Source organism: Phasianus colchicus, chromosome 1 (genome assembly GCF_987193195.1).
Source record: "Phasianus colchicus chromosome 1, bPhaCol1.hap1.1, whole genome shotgun sequence".
Lineage (NCBI taxonomy): Eukaryota > Metazoa > Chordata > Aves > Galliformes > Phasianidae > Phasianus > Phasianus colchicus.
The window spans coordinates 131,456,759-131,476,467 of record NC_143436.1 but is presented as its reverse complement, the minus strand read 5'-3'; the positions used below and the strand labels follow the sequence as shown (position 1 = coordinate 131,476,467).

At 40.1% G+C, this 19,709-nt stretch overlaps 1 protein-coding gene across 2 annotated transcripts; it reads left to right on the top strand.

Annotated features, from left to right (window-relative positions):
• Positions 1 to 510: 510 nt before the first annotated feature.
• RP2 (RP2 activator of ARL3 GTPase) lies at positions 511 to 18,332 on the top strand. Of its 2 annotated transcripts, none has more exons than XM_031596170.2 (5): positions 511 to 769; positions 8,135 to 8,800; positions 11,375 to 11,489; positions 12,597 to 12,682; positions 15,703 to 18,332. In XM_031596170.2, exons 1-5 carry the CDS (start codon positions 647 to 649, stop codon positions 15,784 to 15,786), a joined length of 1,074 nt encoding a protein of 357 aa, XP_031452030.1. In that variant the 5' UTR covers positions 511 to 646; the 3' UTR covers positions 15,787 to 18,332. The 2 variants fall into 2 exon arrangements, with proteins under 2 accessions (XP_031452030.1, XP_089982724.1); XM_090126598.1 differs by lacking the exon at positions 511 to 769 and adding an exon at positions 7,324 to 7,719.
• The last annotated feature ends 1,377 nt before the right edge of the window (positions 18,333 to 19,709 follow it).

Genomic DNA, 19,709 nt, shown 5'->3' with positions numbered 1-19,709 from the left:
CCTGCTGCTTTTCCAGGGTGTATCCTCTTATCTTCTGCTCCCACAGCAGGAGACACATCCTCTATTTTACATAAAAAGGCTCTAAAGCTTTCGCTAAGTCAAGTTTGCTTTGATCGTGATGGCAATTGGTATGATTTCTCCCTCTCTTTGTCTCATCAACTTTCTCATCTCCGCGGCACGGAGCCGTCCGGGCAGGGACAGGTTGGGAGTTAGGGAAAGGCTCCTCGCCAGACCGGAGGGCGGTGGGTACGGCGAAGGAGTTCAAGGAACGTTTGGATATTGCTAGAAGATACAGGGCTCGAATTTTGGGTGGTCCTGCGTGGAGTAAGGGGTTGGTCTCGGTGATCTTTGCGGGTCCCTTCCGCCTCCGGATATTCCGTTCCGTGAAACCCGGGAGAAAACGTTTCGGAACGACGGTACAGCCTCCAGACAGAAACCTCCCCGCCTCTCCGGGCCGCCAGCTGTCGCGGTCGCTACGGGAGACGGGGGCGGGCGGGGAAGCCGGAAGCGGGGCGGGGCGGCGAGGCGCTGCGCTGGCGCTCGGTCCCGCACGGCCTCTCCCCGCGGGCCGGGCCGGGCGGCGCCAGCGGGGCGGTTGTAGCGCGCGGCGGTTTTCGGTTGCCGAGGCGGTGGCGCCGCCGGTGCCATGGGCTGCTTCTTCTCCAAGCGCAGGAAGCCGGCGCAGAGCGGGCAGCAGCAAGGAGCCGGCCAAGAGCCGGCGGCCGGCGAGGAGAAGGCGCCGCAGTACAGCTGGGACCAGCGAGCCAAGGTACGGGGCGGCGGGGCGGGCGAGAGGAATGCGGTTTCCTGTCAGGCTGCGCGCCGGCAGCTGTGGCTTCGTGTTCGCCGCGAGGCAGCCCGTCCCGTTAGCGGGAGCGGAGCGAGAATGCGCTGCCGATCCGGCGTGAGCTTCGATCGTTGGGCCCCCAGACCTTTAGGCCGTGGTGTACGAGTGGCCGAAAGATGCGTGAGCTCGTGTTGGTTGCAACTCGTGCTTAGCTCGCTCGTGTTTCTCTACTTGGTGAGGTGCTCCGGGGTTGCTCCTAAGTCTTTTAAGTGGATTAAGAAAGGCTGCGCTGGAGATGAGCGAGGGACTGTGCGTGGAGGCTGGAGGGATCGGATCCTGGCGATAAAGAAGGCTGATCTGTGCTCTGGCTTGCTGTAGGGTGCTTGTGGAGACTTCTTATGGTGAGACAGGGCTGTGCTGAGAACCTGTCCCAGAGTGAGCAGGGTGAGCGTGTGCCAAAGTACGTGACTAAATGAGCGCTCGAAACCATATGACCTAATCACAGAGCAAATTCGTCAGCTAAAGGTTAACTCGTATGAGCTTTTCTGTACACTGTTTTACTTAAATGGCACTAACTTGTGAAACTGTGTAATAGGTGGAAAACTGGGCCGTAGACGCACTGGACTGGGAGGACAACGAACCTTGTTGCTGTGGAGGTGATTGTTAGCATGTGGGAGGTAGGCTTGAGGTAACAGATGAGGTTTTACAGTGCAAACAAGCTGTCTCACTGGGGGGAAGTATGTCATGTATTGCGTATATAACTTCCTCTTTGTGTGAAATACTCTGAAAAACTGGAAGAATCAGTGAGTTTGGGCTGTTCTACTGAACTACGGAAGCCACCAGAGTAGCTGCTTAAATTGGTACAGCACAGCTCAAGAACATTTATTTCATGTTCCAGCCCGTTTCTCTCACTCCCTGCAACGTTACTTTTCATTGGTCTTTAAGTATATGCTTGGTATGTTAAACCAGGAGAGCAGAGCTGAGATGCTTGCTTTTAGGCAAGGGAATGCTGAGCTCTTTCTGCGCTGGATTTGTTGATCGCAGTTTGTGTTAAGTGTTGCCATGTCAGTGTTCACGTGGTAGCTTTAGGTATTCTCTCAGACACATTATCCAGTTCTCTATTGCTGCTTCATTTTTTGGTGCAGCACACACAAGTACACTTATTCATTTCACAATTTGTATTTGTATACAAAGTTTGATTGGTGGCAGTTGGAAAACTTGCGGCATTAGGGCTCTTTGATCATCGAATGCATCAAATTTGTGCTCTAAAAACATCAACTCGGTCAGAAATATGAACTTTAAAAACCATCAGCATTTCCTGTTACTTCTAATATGAATGCGTTAGGTGTGAAATGTGTTCTAATTTCAGGCTATTATGAGCAGTGATGCTGTTCTGGTTATGTAGTGCAGTTCTGCAAGCAGAGTGCAAATGTCTACAGTTTGTGCAGGATATCATCTATACATTCTTACAGATGGATAAATCTTGCTGCTCACAGGCTCCAATCAGCTTCCTGTAAATTCAAGCTACGCTGATGTACTTACTGTACATCATATGTACATCACATGTACTGCTACTGTAGGCAGCATAACCTAGGCACTCTTGTGTGCTTGATTGTCTGTACAGGGATGTGAAACCAGGCGACTGCTATCTGTCAGCTATGCTGCAGAAGCTCTGAACTTGAGGAGTTCTTCCAGCAAAGTTGTTTCTTCCACTTCTGAAGCACAGCACAGTGTAGGCTGTCTTAATTGCGTTCTTCTGACAGAAGAAGATTACTGCTGGTATTGTGTAGCTGAAGAGTAGTTCAACAAAGACTCTGTGACCATATAACTCCAGTGTAGTAGCCCTGAAAATGGACTATGTTGTAGAAAACTAAATATGAAATGCTATGAGCTGCTGATAGATTACTTGAAAGTAAAGAAAGACATGAATTTGAAGGGCCTTTTCAGATTTGTATGTGCCCTATTATGTATTATTATACATAATAATGTATTTTATATGGTTTTTAGATTTTTAGATAATTAAAAATTAATCAAATTCAGATTGCATCATAAATCTGCTGGGATCTCTGTAATGTTTGCTGACCTCTGGATTTGGAGAACTGTGTGAAGATTACTTACGGTGCAGAAGAGGAATCAAAGGATGAGCTTTTACTGAAAACAAAAAGTGTTCTATTTCTTTCTTCTATGGGATTCCAGATAAATAAGCAGAGCACAGATGACAGAGTGTTATCACTACTTAACATTCTGCAGGCTTATCATATCCCTTTCTGACCAAATGCGAAAGAGGAACTTGGTGATGCCTAAATCTCTTCAGCCTTCAGCTATGATTTCATCTACAACATAAGATTGCCCTCCTGTTCTTGGTCTCCCTTTTTCTTTCCTACCTTTCTGTGTTCTGAGTGATTAAACAGCATTTGCCTACAGGACCAGAATAATAACTACAGCAACAGCAAAACATGGATACGTACAGACAGGAACTGGGGTTTTACATTTTGAGATGGCTGATACAGCTACATGCTGTGATCTCCTCTGCGAAGAGGGGAAACACAAGCAACTGAGTTGTTTTTTTTTGCTGTTATTTCTCATCCTCATCCTCCTTAGATGGACTTCCCTAGCCAGAAAATTTTCTTTTGTGCCCATTGACTTGCAGATGAAGTGTTATATTTGGTAGGAAACATATAATGATAATTACTGTCAGGCTCTGGTAGTTGAATTCAAACATTTTAAAACAAAACCAGACACACACACACAAAAATAAAACCCCCAAAAACAAACAAACAAAAAACCAAACCACAACCAAAGAAGACCTCACAAACAGGTCTTTAACTTGCCACATGAATCATAGTTTTGTGTTAGTTACTTCACATTTGGTGATTCTGCTGGAATGGTCTGAGCTGATAAGGTCTTGCATTGTCTACATCTCTTTCACATAATGCTTTTATATTTTATTTTTGAACAAGTGTGAAATCACTTTAACCTTTTTGACTTGTCTGTTATTAAGCAGTGGGAGGTGGTGTTCTGAGATCTAATGCTCAGATCAGATACTCTGATACATTAGGCTTTTCAGTGCACTGGAAAAACTACTGCTGTGTTTCTCAAAATACAATCTACCAACTGAGAAAGTCAACAGGTTAATATTAAATAATATTTTCATTTAAGGCTGATGAAAGTGTATTCTAGCTTTGTCTTTCTGTCTTTCTCCTATCTGCAGTATCTGGCAGCAGTTTGTTGTTCAGACAAGTCTGCCAGTGGCTGTTCTATGCTGTTCTATCCTGAAAGAAGGGAGGTATTCTGAAGAATAGAATGAAACATATCTTTTGGCTGTTATATTGGTTGCGTTTAAAGTCAAGGTGTACAGGAGATGCTTCAAGATGGAAAACTGTATGGCAGTGGCTAGACTCTGCAGATATTGTCCCTCTTTCCAGCTTTTGTTACTGCTGGGAACCTGGAAGTCAGGCAGAGGTGAGTAACTTCAACAAACACTTTCTCCAGTGGATGTTGCAATTCAGTGCTGAAGGGCACCAATTCCATTTAATGTGAGGAATTGCCTAGGCCTGGAATGCACTTCTTTTGCTTCCTTTCTGTTAATTCCCCTATTGACAAAAATAGCACATAAATCCTCTTAAGTCTGTGTGCCTGCCCTATAACTGCGCCTTTAATGTCACTGTGTCAGCAGCCAATCCTTACATACTCTTAATTGTATATGAATTTGTAGTAGAACTACCATTTGTTACAATTTAGAAAGGTAGGAAGTGATTTTTGAGAACAATATTTAAGAGAAGATCTTTGTGTCAGTGGTTTAGACAGGCTTCAAAGTCATTGTTTTGCAGGCTATGTACAAGTAACTAGGGGAGAGCCACAGTCATTAAAAACTGCACTGCTTCCTTGCTAGTAGTGGGCAATCACTGCTGACTAAGACTCCTTTCCTGATCGACCAAGCTTCTTAGAAAAGTCTTCTTAGAACATGAACTCACACCAGAAAGAAGCTTTTGGGGACCTTGGTGATTTCAGGTACAGCTAGCACTGAAAACTGTGAGGATCTGGTACTTCTCAGTCTTCCAAGTGGGAGCTGCCAGAGCTGAAGAGAGAGAACTTCATCTGCCTTCCTGGCCTCTGGCCTTCTTGCAAGACAGTTGTTCACAGTAAGAAAAGCTGCATACTACAGTGTTACTTGCTGGTGCAGAATTTGCTACAGTTCAGAGCATTCATGGCAAACTTTTGCTTGCCATCACTTCTTTCTCTGTGCTTTATAATCACTGCTTTATATGTTCTCCAGTCCTTTGTAATAGACTTATCAGCATTGTTTCCGATGACTACAGATGAGACTTGTGGTTTTCTGTTAAGGAGAAAAACTATTGTGTAAGCAGCAATTTTTTGGGTTTTTTTTTTTGGTCACCATATCTAATTATTTTAAGTTACTTTACAGAATTATTCCTGAACCTACACATAGCACTTTGATTAGAAGTTTTCAATTCTTGAGCTGTGCTTATATCCATTAATGCAGAACTCTCTACTCTAAAACTCTCTAAATTCAGCTGAAAGCATTAAAACTTACACCTATAAATACTGTGGTTGTTTGGAATTATACCAATCTGGGGAAAAGGGCTTTCAAAACTATATACAGATTCTTCAATTCTTTGAAGCTTTATCCAAATGTGAAGGATAAGTAGGTGAATTATCAAACTGTTGATTTTTCTATTGCTAGCTTGTCACATGCATAGGATTCTACAACAGAGTTGTACCAGATAAGTGGGTAGAGAATCTACGTATCTCTGCTTCTCACTGTGTGAATCTTCAAATGTTATCTTCTGTTGCTTTTGTTTTTCCTAGCCTGGTTTTTAGCTATGGAGGTGAAACTTAAGCAATTAGTGCAGTCTGTCTCAGGGGAAGGAAGGTGAGTTAGTGGAGTATTAACCTCATGGTGATACCTGTAGGCTTGAGGACTATTACGCATAAAGCTCAGTGATAAGCATATAAACAGATGTCGAATGCGTACTTAAAATTATAATCCTGCCCTGATGTTTTTCTAAGTTGTTTCTTTTACCCAAGGGAATTGACATACTCAGATGTGCTACAGCCTCTTGGGTTACTGACTGCTCTTAAGGGTAGTAACCTCGTGTGGCAGGGGGAGTGGTGAGGTCTAGTTCATTCAGTCCCTCTGTTTCTGATGGTTGTGTTAATCAATAAATATTTCTGGTCTTTGAAAAGAAAACTGCCAGGTAGAATTAAAAGAAATTGACCAGCACCCTACAGTGGTGAACAAACTTAGAGGTAAGAATTGCATCAGCACACAACTCTTAATTCACATCAGGGAAACAAAAATGAGCTCTTGAATCTGAAAATCGGCTGATTTTGTTGCTCAATCTAAATTAATACAGAACATCATTGAACTCAATGCTCCTCTTTCTCAAGTGCTCTCATCTGAGATTCTGTAACCTGAGGGTTATCTGACAAACCAGTGTTATTCACTTATGCCTAATTAAAATAGTAAAGGAAAGTTGTTTCACAGGTGTTTGTGAAGACTTGATGTTGGACAAGCTAATACAGTCTCTGAGGCATTTAGAAGAGACTTGTTTAGAAGGACACAGTAGGTGTGATGTTTCTAAAAAAGCTGCCAGTTCTGGGAACTTTGAACTTCTCCTTCCTAAGGGAAGTAACTGTTCATCTGTATCAGTTACAGGGCACTATCACTGTCTCCCAAGGCTATGAATAAATATTTATGTTTGTACATATTATACACATGCACATCCATCCATAAATGCTCTAGGAGGTGCTGGGGAAGAATGTGTCCAAAAGCAGTTCTGATACTTCAATTCTCTCAGTGCCTTGGGAATGCTCAGTGGATCAGATAAGTAACATTACACAAGACTTGTGTAAGATTGAATCTTAATCATGCAGTGTGGCTCAGTCTCTGTGCTGTGATGCCTTTAATTCGAGCCTTCCAGTTCTGTTTGTAACTCTTCCACCTACCTGTCCCAGGTTTGTGCTAGCAATACTGAATTTGGTCAAAAAGAGCTTACTGGGAGTTCATATCCATGGAGAAGGTTCATCAGCTGCTAACTTACTTTTGTGTCAGGAAGTCTGTTATGATGTATGTAAGAGCACACTTTATTAGTTAGTAGACATATATAACTTCCAGGAGCTATTTCAGGGAAAACCTATCTAGACTGAGCTGCTTTAGTGCATGTCCATGACACATGCACTTTCTTGCTTGTGGTTTTAGAAACCCAAGACTTTTTTCTGATCCCTCTCTTCTGTGAATGTTCAGAATACTGTGGAGAAGGAATTTCTTGCCAGTTGAGCTATTCAGGGCCTGTTGTACTGCTTTATCACTGCCTGCAGCATAGCAAGCCTTAAAGCCTTTGGTCTGAAAGGGCAGTTCTGGGAAGTGATCTGGTGTTAGAATAGTTCAGGTACTTGTATGCTCCTGAGTGCTATTTTAATAAGCTTTCACAAGAGGGCAGAGTAGAATTTGCTCTGGGAAAGCTCAGTTGCCTTGACTGTCATGTAACTAGGAGGAACACAGCTCAGATTTCCTTCTGTGTTCTGACTGCAGCTGTTGTATTATTCATGCTGCCCAGCTGCATCAGGTGCCACCCTCGGCACTACGTGGCTCCTTGGTCACTGCTCTGAGCACAGGGTGCTGGGGAGAGCCACAGTTTCTCTTGCAGGCAGAAGAATGCTGGGGAGTGGAGCAGGAGAGGTCTGTAAACATGACCTGTGTGCCAGCACTGCCAATCTCTGCTTCTTGCTTATAGCTGCTGTTGTTAGCACAAGCTGGAGTTGTTAGCACAAGATAATGCTGTGGCATGGATAAGCAAGCTCTTTGTTGTTTGCAAACATGATGGAGATGCTGCTTGAAAGCAACAATGTTTTCTTGCAATGTGTTGAGGCATGGTAACATAAGACCAAGAAGACTACTTGAAAAGGAGGTACTGTGTCTTCCCAGCTTTATGAATCTTTAATGCTGTTGTCCAGTTCATTTATTACTATTATTACCATAATCCTCTGGACTGTCTTTCCTGTAGAAACAGTTTAGAACCCCCTCCTATTTCCTTTCTAAAGAAAAAACTGAGTTGTGGTGAGGTTTGTTTGTTTGTTGTCTTTTTTTCCTGGAGTATCTAGAAGTTTAGTTTCGGCTCTCTGTTGTAGCTCAATATTATGTGTTCCAGTAGCCTAGTTAAAAAGGATCTTTCATCACTCTGATATCTGTTCTTTGAAGTTTTCTGGCAAGTTATCCTGTACAGATCTGTAATATCTCAGATAATCCAAATCAATTAACATTTGGCATTATAACATTATCTGTACGTGAAGACTTTCATGTGCTTTTTTTCCTTTCTCCTTCAGGTTGATCCAAAAGATTACACTTTTTCTGGACTGAAAGATGAAACTGTGGGTCGACTCCCTGGAAAAGTAGCAGGACAACAATTTGTCATTCAGGACTGTGAAAACTGTAGTATCTACATATTTGACTATTCTGCTACGATCACTATTGATGACTGTGTAAACTGCCAAATCTTTTTAGGACCAATAAAAGGCAGTGTGTTTTTCCGTGACTGCAAAGATTGCAAATGCATAGTAGCCTGCCAACAGTTTCGTACTCGGGACTGCAGAAAGCTGGAGGTATTCTTGTGCTGTGCCACCCAACCCATTATCGAGTCCTCCACAGGTATGAAATTTGGCTGTTTCCAGTACTATTATCCTGAGCTTGCTTTACAATTTAAAGATGCTGGACTGAGTATCTTCAATAACACATGGAGCAACATCCATGACTTTACTCCTGTGTCAGGAGAAAATAACTGGGGCCTTTTGCCTGAGGATGCTGTGGTTCAAGATTATGTTCCTCTGCCCACTTCTGAAGAGCTGAAAGCTGTCAGAATTTCTACAGATGCTATGAAGAGCATAATACCAATAACTCGAGGGCAGAGACAGAAGAGCAGTGATGAATCGTGTTTGGCTGTGTTTTTTGCTGGTGACTACACAACTGCGAATGCCAGAAAGCTAATTGATGAGGTAAGTGACCTTTTTCTCTGTTCAACTTTATGAATTTCTAATTGAACTTTCTCTGGATAGCCTTGGTGCTTCAGAAGAGAGAACGCTGAGGTTCTGCCCGTACCATATTAATCAGCTGCATGTTAAAACCTTGAAGCAAGATAAGAGAACGGAGCTAATCCTGATCAAACAGTTATAGAATGTCCTGGTTGAAAAGGACCACAACGATCATCCAGTTTCAACCCCCTGCTATGTGCAGGGTCGCCAACCACCAGACCAGGCTGCCCAGAGCCACATCCAGCCTGGCCTTGAATGCCTCCAGGGATGGGGCATCCACAGCCTCCTTGGGCAACCTGTTCCAGTGTGTCACCACCCTCTGTGTGAGTTATTTTACAACTAATGTCCTGTGATTGGCACATCTGTTCTTTAATAATTCCAGTGTATTTTTCCAGTACAACACACGAAACCTACACTGAGGAAAATGTGTAGTTCATTAATGAACTTGGCCAAGTATAGAATAAGTGGTTGTCAATGCTTGTGAAAGGGAGATAGCCAGTGAACTTGTAAATTTATTGCCCCCAGAGTCTATCAAGGCTATTTGTTCTGAAAGCTTTGCCAGCACTAACAGAGACTTATAAAAATAACATGCTAAATGCAATCTATCCCCTGCCCTTGCCATCCAGTGTTGGAATTTTTTTCTGGAAAATTCAGTGAGTATTTGTTACAACTGGTCAGCTGTCTTTTTTTTTTTTTTTTTTCCTGTAAGGCAGGAGCTCCTATGCTTGGCTGAGTTTGGTCTTCACTGGGCTAAAATCTGGGAGTGGCTGGCTGCTTTTAGCATTCTGGAGTGCCAGGGATGACAGAGCAGAGCCAATAAGTGAATTACAGCTTACAGCTTGAGAGAGGTATCTGCAAAAGTTGCTGATCCTAGTGTTGTATGAGCAATCAAACAAACGATAGAGCTCCTTTCTTTCAATTTTTAACTACAAGGAAAAAAAAAAAAAGCTTTAGGGTGTTTCCCGGTTTCACCTGCCCCCATCCCTATCAGGAACTGAGTTACTAACAGCTACTTCAGTGAACACAGATAAGTAAGAGGTATTTTTTCTGAAGAATGATTAGCTACAGTAAGGAGGGTATTAGATGTGTTCTCCCCTGTTAGTCCCTCTTTAAAAAGGAGAGTTAAGGAGAATCTAAAAGACTACTTAGTGAAATGCTGGGGAAGTCTTATTACTCTGTAGATTTAATTTATGTTTTGGATGTATGAATAGAGGTGTTTCTTTTACATGCATGTTGTGGTTTTAACCCAGCAAGTAACTAGGCACTGCACAGTTGTTTGTTGCTCCTGCCAGCCAGGTGGGATGGGGGAGAGAATCAGGGAAAGCAAACAAACAACAAAGTAGAGTTCACAGGTTGAGATAAAAGCTGTTTACTAGGACAGAAAAGGAAGAGGGAGGAAAAAAATAATATTTGTGATATATGTCCTGAAGTTATCACGGATCCTCAAGGTTTTGGGGTTTTTTACTCAATTCCCTGGCAGTTTGGCAAGTGCTTGTTTGCTCTGCTCTGCAGTCACAAGTTTCTGAAGTATTTACTATCATTAAAGTCTGTTGAACTGTTTTTTTCCAACTGCTTTTGCCCATATTCTTCTACTCACTCCCAGCACCAGCTCAACTGGGTGACAACTCTTGAATTATTTCACATTTGGGAGCCAAAAATAAATATATGTAAGCGTAAAACAAGTGATGCACAAGCAGTTCCTCACCACCCACTCACCAATGCCCAGTTAGCCTCTGATTAGCGGCTGCCCCCCAGCCAATTCCCAGTTTTACAGCTCTTTTACATGTTGTCATATGATATGGAGTATCCCTTCGGCCAGTTTAGGTCAGTTGTCCCTGGTTCTGCCCCCTCCCAGCTCCTTGGGCCCCCTCACTGGCCGTGGCAGTATGAGAAGCTGAGAAACTGAAACGTCCTTGGCTCTGCGTGGAGCTGCTCAGCAACAACTGGAAGCACTGATGTGTTATAAACATCGTTTTTCTCCTAAAGCCAAGTATCTCACCAGATTTCTTCTATGAATAAAATAGCTGTGTCTCAATCAAAACCGGGACAATGTACCTTCAGTGTCTCTACTGGGTTTAGAGTAAAGAGCTGTGTGTGTTTGAGAGCTTGTAACTTTTTTTTCCAAAATGGAAAACTTCGGCAGTGGATAGATAAGCATTTGAGCTAATGCTTGACTGAGCTATTACAGTCTAATGAGAACAAACTGCTTGACTCCGGATGCTGAATGCTTTTAACTCCTGTTAGTTTCAGCTTGTGAGAGACTGTGGAAAAAACTACAACCCTGGGCCAGAACATAAAACCGAAATTCACACCTACCCCTGTAGGTGCACTAGGGCAAAGGATAAAATCTGGATGAATGGAATGGAAATAAACAGAAATGTAGAAAAAGCAAATGGTCTTTGAAAAGAGTAAAAAGGGTCTTTTTATTCCGTGGTTTAATGTATATGGGAAATGAGTATCCAGTCTACACTGGAATAGACTAAAGTTGAGCTACATGCCTTAGAAACATTTTAGCTTGAATTCTTTATCTGTTAATAGATGACTGGCAAAGGCTTTCAGCTGGTACAGACCAAAGAGGTCTCAATGAAAGCAGAGGATGCTCAGAGAGTTTTCCAACAGCATGCATCAGAATTCATTCCGCTGCTTGAAAGAGGTGAGATTATATACAGTTTTGTTTCTCTTCTTAGTGCAGAAATCTAGCTGGTAGTAGAGTGTTCTGGAGAAGGTGAAAGAGGAGAAGATGGAAGAATGAAGGAGAAAATCATAAAGCCAATTGAGGTGAAGTTTGGAAGCTTCATTTAGGCACCGAACCAGTCAAAACTGAAGGCATCCAAAATGAACGAATTCACTTAGGAGCTGTGACATAAGCAGATCTGTCTGGGCTGGTCAACAGAGGCTCATCTTTCTAGAACAAAAATCTATTAGCTTAGCAAAGCTTAGGTAAAGAACCTAGATATTCAGTGTTTCCGTATGCATATTAAAGCGATTGTATAGAACAGGCAAGTGTTAAATTCCTGTTTATAAACAGTGTTCTGTCAGAGTACTTGAAGTGTTTTTGCTGATTTGACTGTAATCGTTTTATTATCTGTTCCTATAGAAGTAATTTCATCTTGCCATCTGTTGTATGCTGAAGCTCAAAACATGCTCCCAAACTTAGGAGCAACACATGATTTTTTTACAGTAATGTAAGTGGTCTATGATGCTTACTGCAGGAATAGGACAGAAGTTATACTTTTCAGATGAAAAATAGTTTAAGGGCTATTTTGCACCTACGTGGGAAGAAATAACATGTTCAGAATGAAAGCAGAGAAAGGGGATCTGAAAATGGTGGGTGAGAACAAGTCTGAAAATCTGACTGTTTGCTATCTTGGTACTGAGGTAAAAATGCCTGAATGACTCAGTCATGCTGCAGATGTCTGTGAAATGGCTCACTATTTGAGCTGTAGAATCTGACTCACTTGCACGATGCCTTCCACTCTTCAGCATTTCTTGCCATTGCTGTCTTTCAAGAAATAAAACAGGAAACCTGCTAGAGCCTCTGCAAAAATGAGCATGGAATTGCAGATATTTTCTGCACAGATAACATCATACTTCTAAGCTATGGTTAAGTGTTTCTGTTTCTTAATTCTGTATTATGGCTGCTCAGACAAAAAATTGAAATGATTCTTGTAAGCTTCACAATTCCCTAAGGGATGAGAACTATAATGTTTTAATGCCAGACTTAAAAGCAGTATTGATTCCAGATGAAACGGTCTTCTAGGTCCAGTCATTGCTTTAGAGTTCAATGGAGATGGTGCTGTGGAAGGATGTCGAAACACTGTAAATGATGTTTTTAATGGAACCAAGGTAAGCTGGTGTTTTGCTTTATTAGCAGAAAATGTTAAAGGACATCTAAGATAATTCACAGTCAAGCTGTACTTTTGGTGTACTGAATTTTCTTTTTAAGTTCCTGAACGGTATAATCTAAATATCCTAGTAATGTTTTGGTTTTGTTTGTTTGTTTTGCTCAAAACTCAAGTTTGCTTGCAGGAGGGAATAAAAATTGCCCCTGTTAATGAAAGTACTGAATTCCCATATCTATTTTAAAAAAGGATTTTCACCTTAAACTTTTTCCATACAGTGGTAAAAACAAATTCTATTGATTTAACAGAGTAAAGCTCTTCTCCAAGACTTATAGAGCAGAACATCATAAAGGAGACTTCAGTATCACATCTTTGTCAGGGTTTAATAGTATTCCAGCTTTCCTCAAGATTTACTTTTGTTTTGAGGGATATTGCAGTTTGCCTTCCTTCAAAGGCATTTGCTTTTTTCTTCTGTCAACTTGTTTTACTGTACCTTCTTTATACCATGTCTCCTTTTTGCTTGCTGTCTGCTTTTTTTCTTTTTCTTTCTTTTTTTTTTTTTTGAATGGCAGTGGATTTGAGAAAGAGTCTGGAAACAATTGGAGCTCTGCAAGGGAGCAGTATTACTGATAATAGGAAAGAGGCAAACCCCTTGCTTTTAAACTGTTCAAAAAAGACTGGAATGTCTTTGGGACTTAGTGTCCATACATCTCCTTGATGTCTTTCAGTTCATCTCAAAAGGATTGCTCGGGGGAATTAGACTGCCCAGATTCTGGAAAACAGCCTTGTAATGTCATCTAAAATGTAGCTAAATGATTGAAGGTTTTTTTGTGTTTGCTATTGTGTGAGAAAGTCGGGTGTGTAGCAGATTTGAATTTTGGTTCTCTGAGTCTGGGAAATACTAGGACTGCAGTCTAGGCACAGGTGTGATGTTGCTGGTTCTTTCTTGGGACCCAAAAGTCATCTCTGCAAATCTTACCGTAAAAATCAGTTCTTTAACTGGGAGATCACTGTGGTGTTTCTGATGTAGCTAGATTTTTTTTTTCTTCTCTTTTTTTCATATCAAACAAAGCTGATACTGGGTGCATAATTAGCTCATTCTTCTAGATCTCAGTTTCTCTGTTCAAAGGCTGAAGTTATATTAATTATCAGAACAAATAAAAACTTATACTTTCCTTGCTAAAATGACTGGTGTCTGTTGTCATAACACAGTGAATGCTCTGATCTGGGACACATGCAGAAACCTCAGAAACTGCACTTCATACTTTGAAGTAATCTTTGTACTTCAGGGTTCCAAATGTGGAATTATTTCCTGCCCCTGGATTTCAATCTTCTCTTTACAGACTGGCTCCATAGTAAAACCTACCTCAGTTTGTAAATAATTGTTGGGCTGAATTGAGAAGCAAGGCTTCGGGCTTCCGATCTGTCTTTTATTTAGATACAATTTAACCCCCAAATATCAGATAAATGCTACATTTGTGTATGGATCTCTAGCTACTTGAACATCGTGAGTATACATTTTAGGAAACTATCTTTCTTAGGTCATAATTTAGAAATAACCTAGGGAGTAGCAGGCTTTGGACTTATTACTACCAGCAGGTTCAGGAATGCTCTGTAAAATTATTTCACATCACTGCTGGCTGCCTTTATCGTTTGGACAGCTTGAGAGTTGTTACAGTGCTCAGAAAGAATTATAGGTATTCTTGATCACAAAGCAGTGACAAAAGCTCTTGGGAAGGCATTTACCCTGTAAGGTTTTGCAAGGAAATCAGTCTGCTTTTAAGCAACTAGCTACGCTTGCATTTCAAAATTATTAATTTATTAACTTCATCCATTAATAACTTTAATTTAGCCAAATTTTTGTTTCTGATTTAGATCTAATATACCTGTTGAGGTACTCTAGTACAGGTAGAAAAATCATCAGCAGTAGCACCAGCTAGTCTTAAGTCTTCTACAGAAGTCTTAAAGCTGCTTAGTAGAAACAATGTGTTGCAAAGAGACCTCTGTGCTATATACACATAACAGAACTTCTGATTTGTGTGGTCTTGCTATATCTGTCCTTTTTTTTTTTTTCTTTCTTTCTTTTTTCTTTTTTTTTTCCATTGTGCATGCCTTTCTTGCACTATCCATTCACCTCATCACTTATAAAATCCTCTTCAAAATGTAGATTGCAATATTCTGGTAGGGAAGGATATTGAAAGAACATACTCAACTATTATGACCGTGGTACAAATTGCTGTTGCACCAGCAAACTGCCAGATAAATAGTAGGTGTTGTCAAGTCCCTTCAAGCAGAAATCTACTGTGCTTGCAAGCAGTAGTCTAGGAAGCTACTTGCTTTGTGATGAAATAGACAATTTTGTTCTGAAATCAGAAGTTGATGGATAACAGGATATTCATCTTGAACCATATTAGAGTAAACCAATTCAAGGAACTGTCATAGTATATGTTGACATGGTACTCTGAGGTGAAGCAGAAAAGTAGTGCTGTGTGAGCATGATTATCTGGAGTAGCCCATTTTTACACTTTCAGTGCACTTCAGAATAGCTGTTTGCTGCACAAACATATGTGATATGGTAAGAGGGTGGCAATTTCCCCTGGAGGAGTAGGAAATAATAATAATTCAAGTATTTTAATTGAAAGTATCCTTTATTTATTGAGACTGTTGAGCATGAAGAACTGTTGCAACCCTTCTGTCTGGTACACTGATCTATTCAAATGGTGCCTGGGACATTTGTAGCTAATTTGCTGGAAATTCTTGAAGATGATTGTCCTAGACCTTGGAATTGCATGTGTTGATCAATTTTGCAAATTGCAAATCTAATTAATTCTAAATAAATAAAACACCTACAATTATCTGAAGCAGCAGCTAAGACTTTGGGAATAGAGTGCAAGGGAGTTCCTACCAACTTTGTTGGGTCTCTCATGAAATGCAAAAATAGTCATAATTAGCTCCAAACAAGCAAGAAACTGCTTGAACTTGTTTATTAGTGATGCATAACTGTTTCCTTGTTTACTAAAATAGGTTTTTGTGTCGGAGAGCAAGGCATCAGCGTCTCAAGATGTAGACAACTTCTACAACTTTGCTGATATGCGGATGGGAATGTGAAATTTAACACAGCAGTGTTCATGTATGGTTTGACTCCGCACTTGAATGTCACTTAGATACTGCAGTAGTATCAGAGAATTTTTGTCATTTGGATTTGTATTTCTCATATATTCCTTTTTATAAAGCTCTTGATGGTTTTAATACCATGTTACCTAAACTGGAGTAAACAACATACCTCCTTGTGTGCATTGTGCTCAAGACTTACACTTCAGCTCCAGAAACCACAGAGGTTTTGTACTAACTTGTTTTTACAGTGATTTCTAAACCTTTATTGACGCTTGAATGTTTCTTGTCAGCATTTAATGGAAGATGTGACAAGTGCAATGCTGATATACATTTGACACATTAATAATTGTGAAGTTTAATTTAGACACTTTCTTAGCAAAGTATATTCCTGTGACACTCATTGTCCAAAACTTTCCTATATGTGTATTTGTCTTCATTGCAGGTCAGGGAGGAAATTGTATTTGATGAGTTCTTCTGAAAGCTTAGTCTGAAATGGATTTTTCTTGCAGCATTCTTTCAGAAACAGAGCATGACTTTAAAAAAAAAAAAAAAAAAGTGCATCTGCTTTATTCTGCTTCGGCATCTTTTTTGCATAAATCTGTTTGCAGGGGCATTTACGCAGAGTCGTCATACGAGCAGTCTGGTGAGTGAGCACTTGCTAGGCTCTTTGCTCTGAAGTGAACTCTGATCATGGGTACTCAGCTGAAAATGCTCTAAAGTCTAAAGAGCTCTATGGTTCGTTCAGGGTCTCTGGAGATGTGTCTGCCTCTGGTATTCCCATGCCATGTATGGGATATACCTGACATTCCCTTGAGCTCTGAGAGTAATGACACTGGCACATTGTTACTTGCTATAAGGGACATGCAGCAACCAGGAACCAGAGAAAGGGCTCTGATGGCATTAAGAAAGCTCTTCATTGTTAAGACTCGAGAGCAGGGGATTAGTCTCAAAAGTAACCCTGAAAATTGGCTGTAGAATACTACTCTTTGCTGTAGGGCTTACAGATTGATTCAGAAAACGGACTGAAGAAGTGCTACTGTCATTTTGGATTTATTTAAACAGCTAACAATAAGGATGCTTATTTCTATATAGTGCTTATTAGGATGCATATATTTACGAATATTAAGTATATGATTACTTAATTTCTTTTAGCATGTTAGTTCCCCACTGATTTTTCCACAGGAACTTAATGCTTACATCTGGGTTTATAAACCCTCTGTAATTCTTGTGCATGCAAGTGCACAAAACAGAATTTATTAATTAAAATTGTGGCTTGCCATTATATGCAGCCTTTACAATCAATTGAACACACCTTGGCTGTGTTGAGATGCTAGAGCAATAATGTCCTCATTAGCACTGTCCATCTGAAAGTAAAATCTTGAAACCTTTTTTCAGCTGATGCACAGTTCATCCATTTCACAGCTTTAGAGTTCCACAAGTGGGAAGCTGAATACACACCTCTTCCTAGCTGTTTTTAGAATTAGCACATGAATTTCAGGAGAACAGGTTCTTTGATAATTCTGTCGTGCCCGAGAGACGTTCTGAGCTGTCATTTTGTTGCTACTATGCAAATACATGCCCTTAGTTTAAACTAGATATTGAGAATATGTCCTTAGGACCTCTCATTAAAGTTATGCATAGATTAAATAAGGAAGGATGTCTCCTGAAGTCACGAAACCATTAGCATACTGAAGGTCAGAAAAATGTCACTTGTAAAATGTTATTATTCAATAGAGTGAAATAAAATGAAACTGCCACCTAAATCTGACTGATAGAAGAAATTGCCACTTATTTGCTCTTAGCCAGCTAGGATTTTTTTTTTTTTTTTTTTTTTGTATGATGTGTGAGGTGAGGCTATGGAAAGTAGCTACAAATCTTAGGTGTGTGCACAAAGCACAGCTCATCAATGAATACTGCTGGAATTATTCTGGGTCCATACTGCAAGTGCATTTTTCTGATATGAATAAAGCTGTGTAATGTACTTCAAAACAGTCATTGTGACTTCTCTGAGCACTGCCTGTATTGGACCATCTTGATCTCTAAACTTTTACACGTCATGTTTCTAATCTTATATGCTGACATGTGATTATGTGTATGTTACAGGTTATTTTTTGTATTTTCAACCTGATCAGGAAGCAAAGTGCTGAGTTGTTTTTTGTGACTATTTTTGATGAAGGAGAAGATGAGTGATTGAAAATTAGTCTTGTCTTGAAACATTGAAAACCTTTTTTACATGCTGGAAATGAGCAGGGTGTTGCTTCTTTTGCATTGTTTGCATGCTAAGCTACATAAAAGTGTTTTTAATTTTTAAAAACCTAAATAATGAAGGAGTTTCTTAATCCAATTATTTATCTTTTGACTTCAGTTTCTTGCTAATGGGTGTTAAGACACTTCTAGCCTTACTAAGAGTATATCAGATACTGCATGCATTACTGAATGGTACGTGCTTCGTGTAGTCTTTTGTATGTTTTTTGTATAGCTTTTTGTGTAATTTGCATTGCACTGTGAATGTATTTCATAATAAACATTGCAAATGTAAACTCTGGGTTCTGGAAGACTTTCTTAAATTGCAAATCATTGCAAATTATAATCAAATATTAAAACGGAATTCAGTGTTTAAGCACAGAGTGTGATTGCCAGATATTTGGAGCTAATTGAAAATAGGCATTACCTCTGCAGTCATCCTTCCACTGAAAAAGATGCATTTTTGACAGCAGTGCAGTCATCCATCCTCCAAAAAGGTAAATTTTTGACAGCAGGGATTTTTCCCCAGAGTCACTGAGGATATGATTAACTTTACTTCTTGCATAATAAGATGTGCCAGAAGATACTCTTATATCAAACTGTAGAGATACATGGATGCAGACTGTTAAAGCACTTCTCTCTGTTGTGTGTGCACGCATGTGGTTGGTTGGGCATTTGCTTGTTTGATTTGTTTTGTTTCAGCTTGTAGGAGTCTTGTGCTTTCTAACTATGGATACTTTTTGGATACTGGATGGGCGATAGTGATGTGCTCACATCAAAAACAGGTCATGATGTTTATAATAATAGAGTGAAAGCTTTAAACTGATCAGAAATGAGAATTTTCCAGCCACAGATGGTCTAGAGTAACTTTCATGAAGCGTTAATGTTTGCTAAGAAGTACTGTATCAATATATTTTTCTGTTGAAACAAGATCAGTTGGGAAGCTTTAAATAATAAAAGATTTTGTTCTGTTCTCAGGCTGTTTCACATTTTTACAGTTCAATTAAAATCTTACACCTCACTTGGATCTGAGTTGCCACTAATCTTTTTTCTTTTTTAATTGTAGTATCTGAGTTGCAGTAAAGCTTAAGCATTTTCACAATGTTTGCCAGTCAAGTCCCAAATACTAGCCAGCAGATGCTCTGTATCTGTGTCCAATTCCTAGGAAGTCACCCACTTTCTTTTGTCGTATCCAGATAGTCATGCATAAAATGCGTGGATTTAGAAGTAATCCACATACCAGGCTGCATTTATATAACTGGGACAAATATTTTCCATTCCAAAAAGGAGCTTGAAACTTTGTATTACAAAATATGCGCTTCAGTCCTTCTGACTAATAGGGGCAAAATGAGTTTTACTGATTTATGCTTCTGAGGGAGCTCTGTATCTGATTATCTTTTAAATGATGAGTTTTAATCATGTAGGCTTTATTCTTACAGCATTCAGCTTTCAGTGCATATTTAAATTACTGTTGCTGATAATGTCTTGTAGAATTTGTCAATTCCCCAGTCTTTTATTCCTGAAGATTAAATAAAAGCTGGAGTGAACTGAATCCTTTAAGATCTAGAAACAACCCAGGTGTATACCTGAATTGTTCCTAAACTGTAAGACTTCTCCAGTTCCTTATTGACTCATTTATGCTGTTTCTTTTTCATTTTTTTTCCCTCCAAATG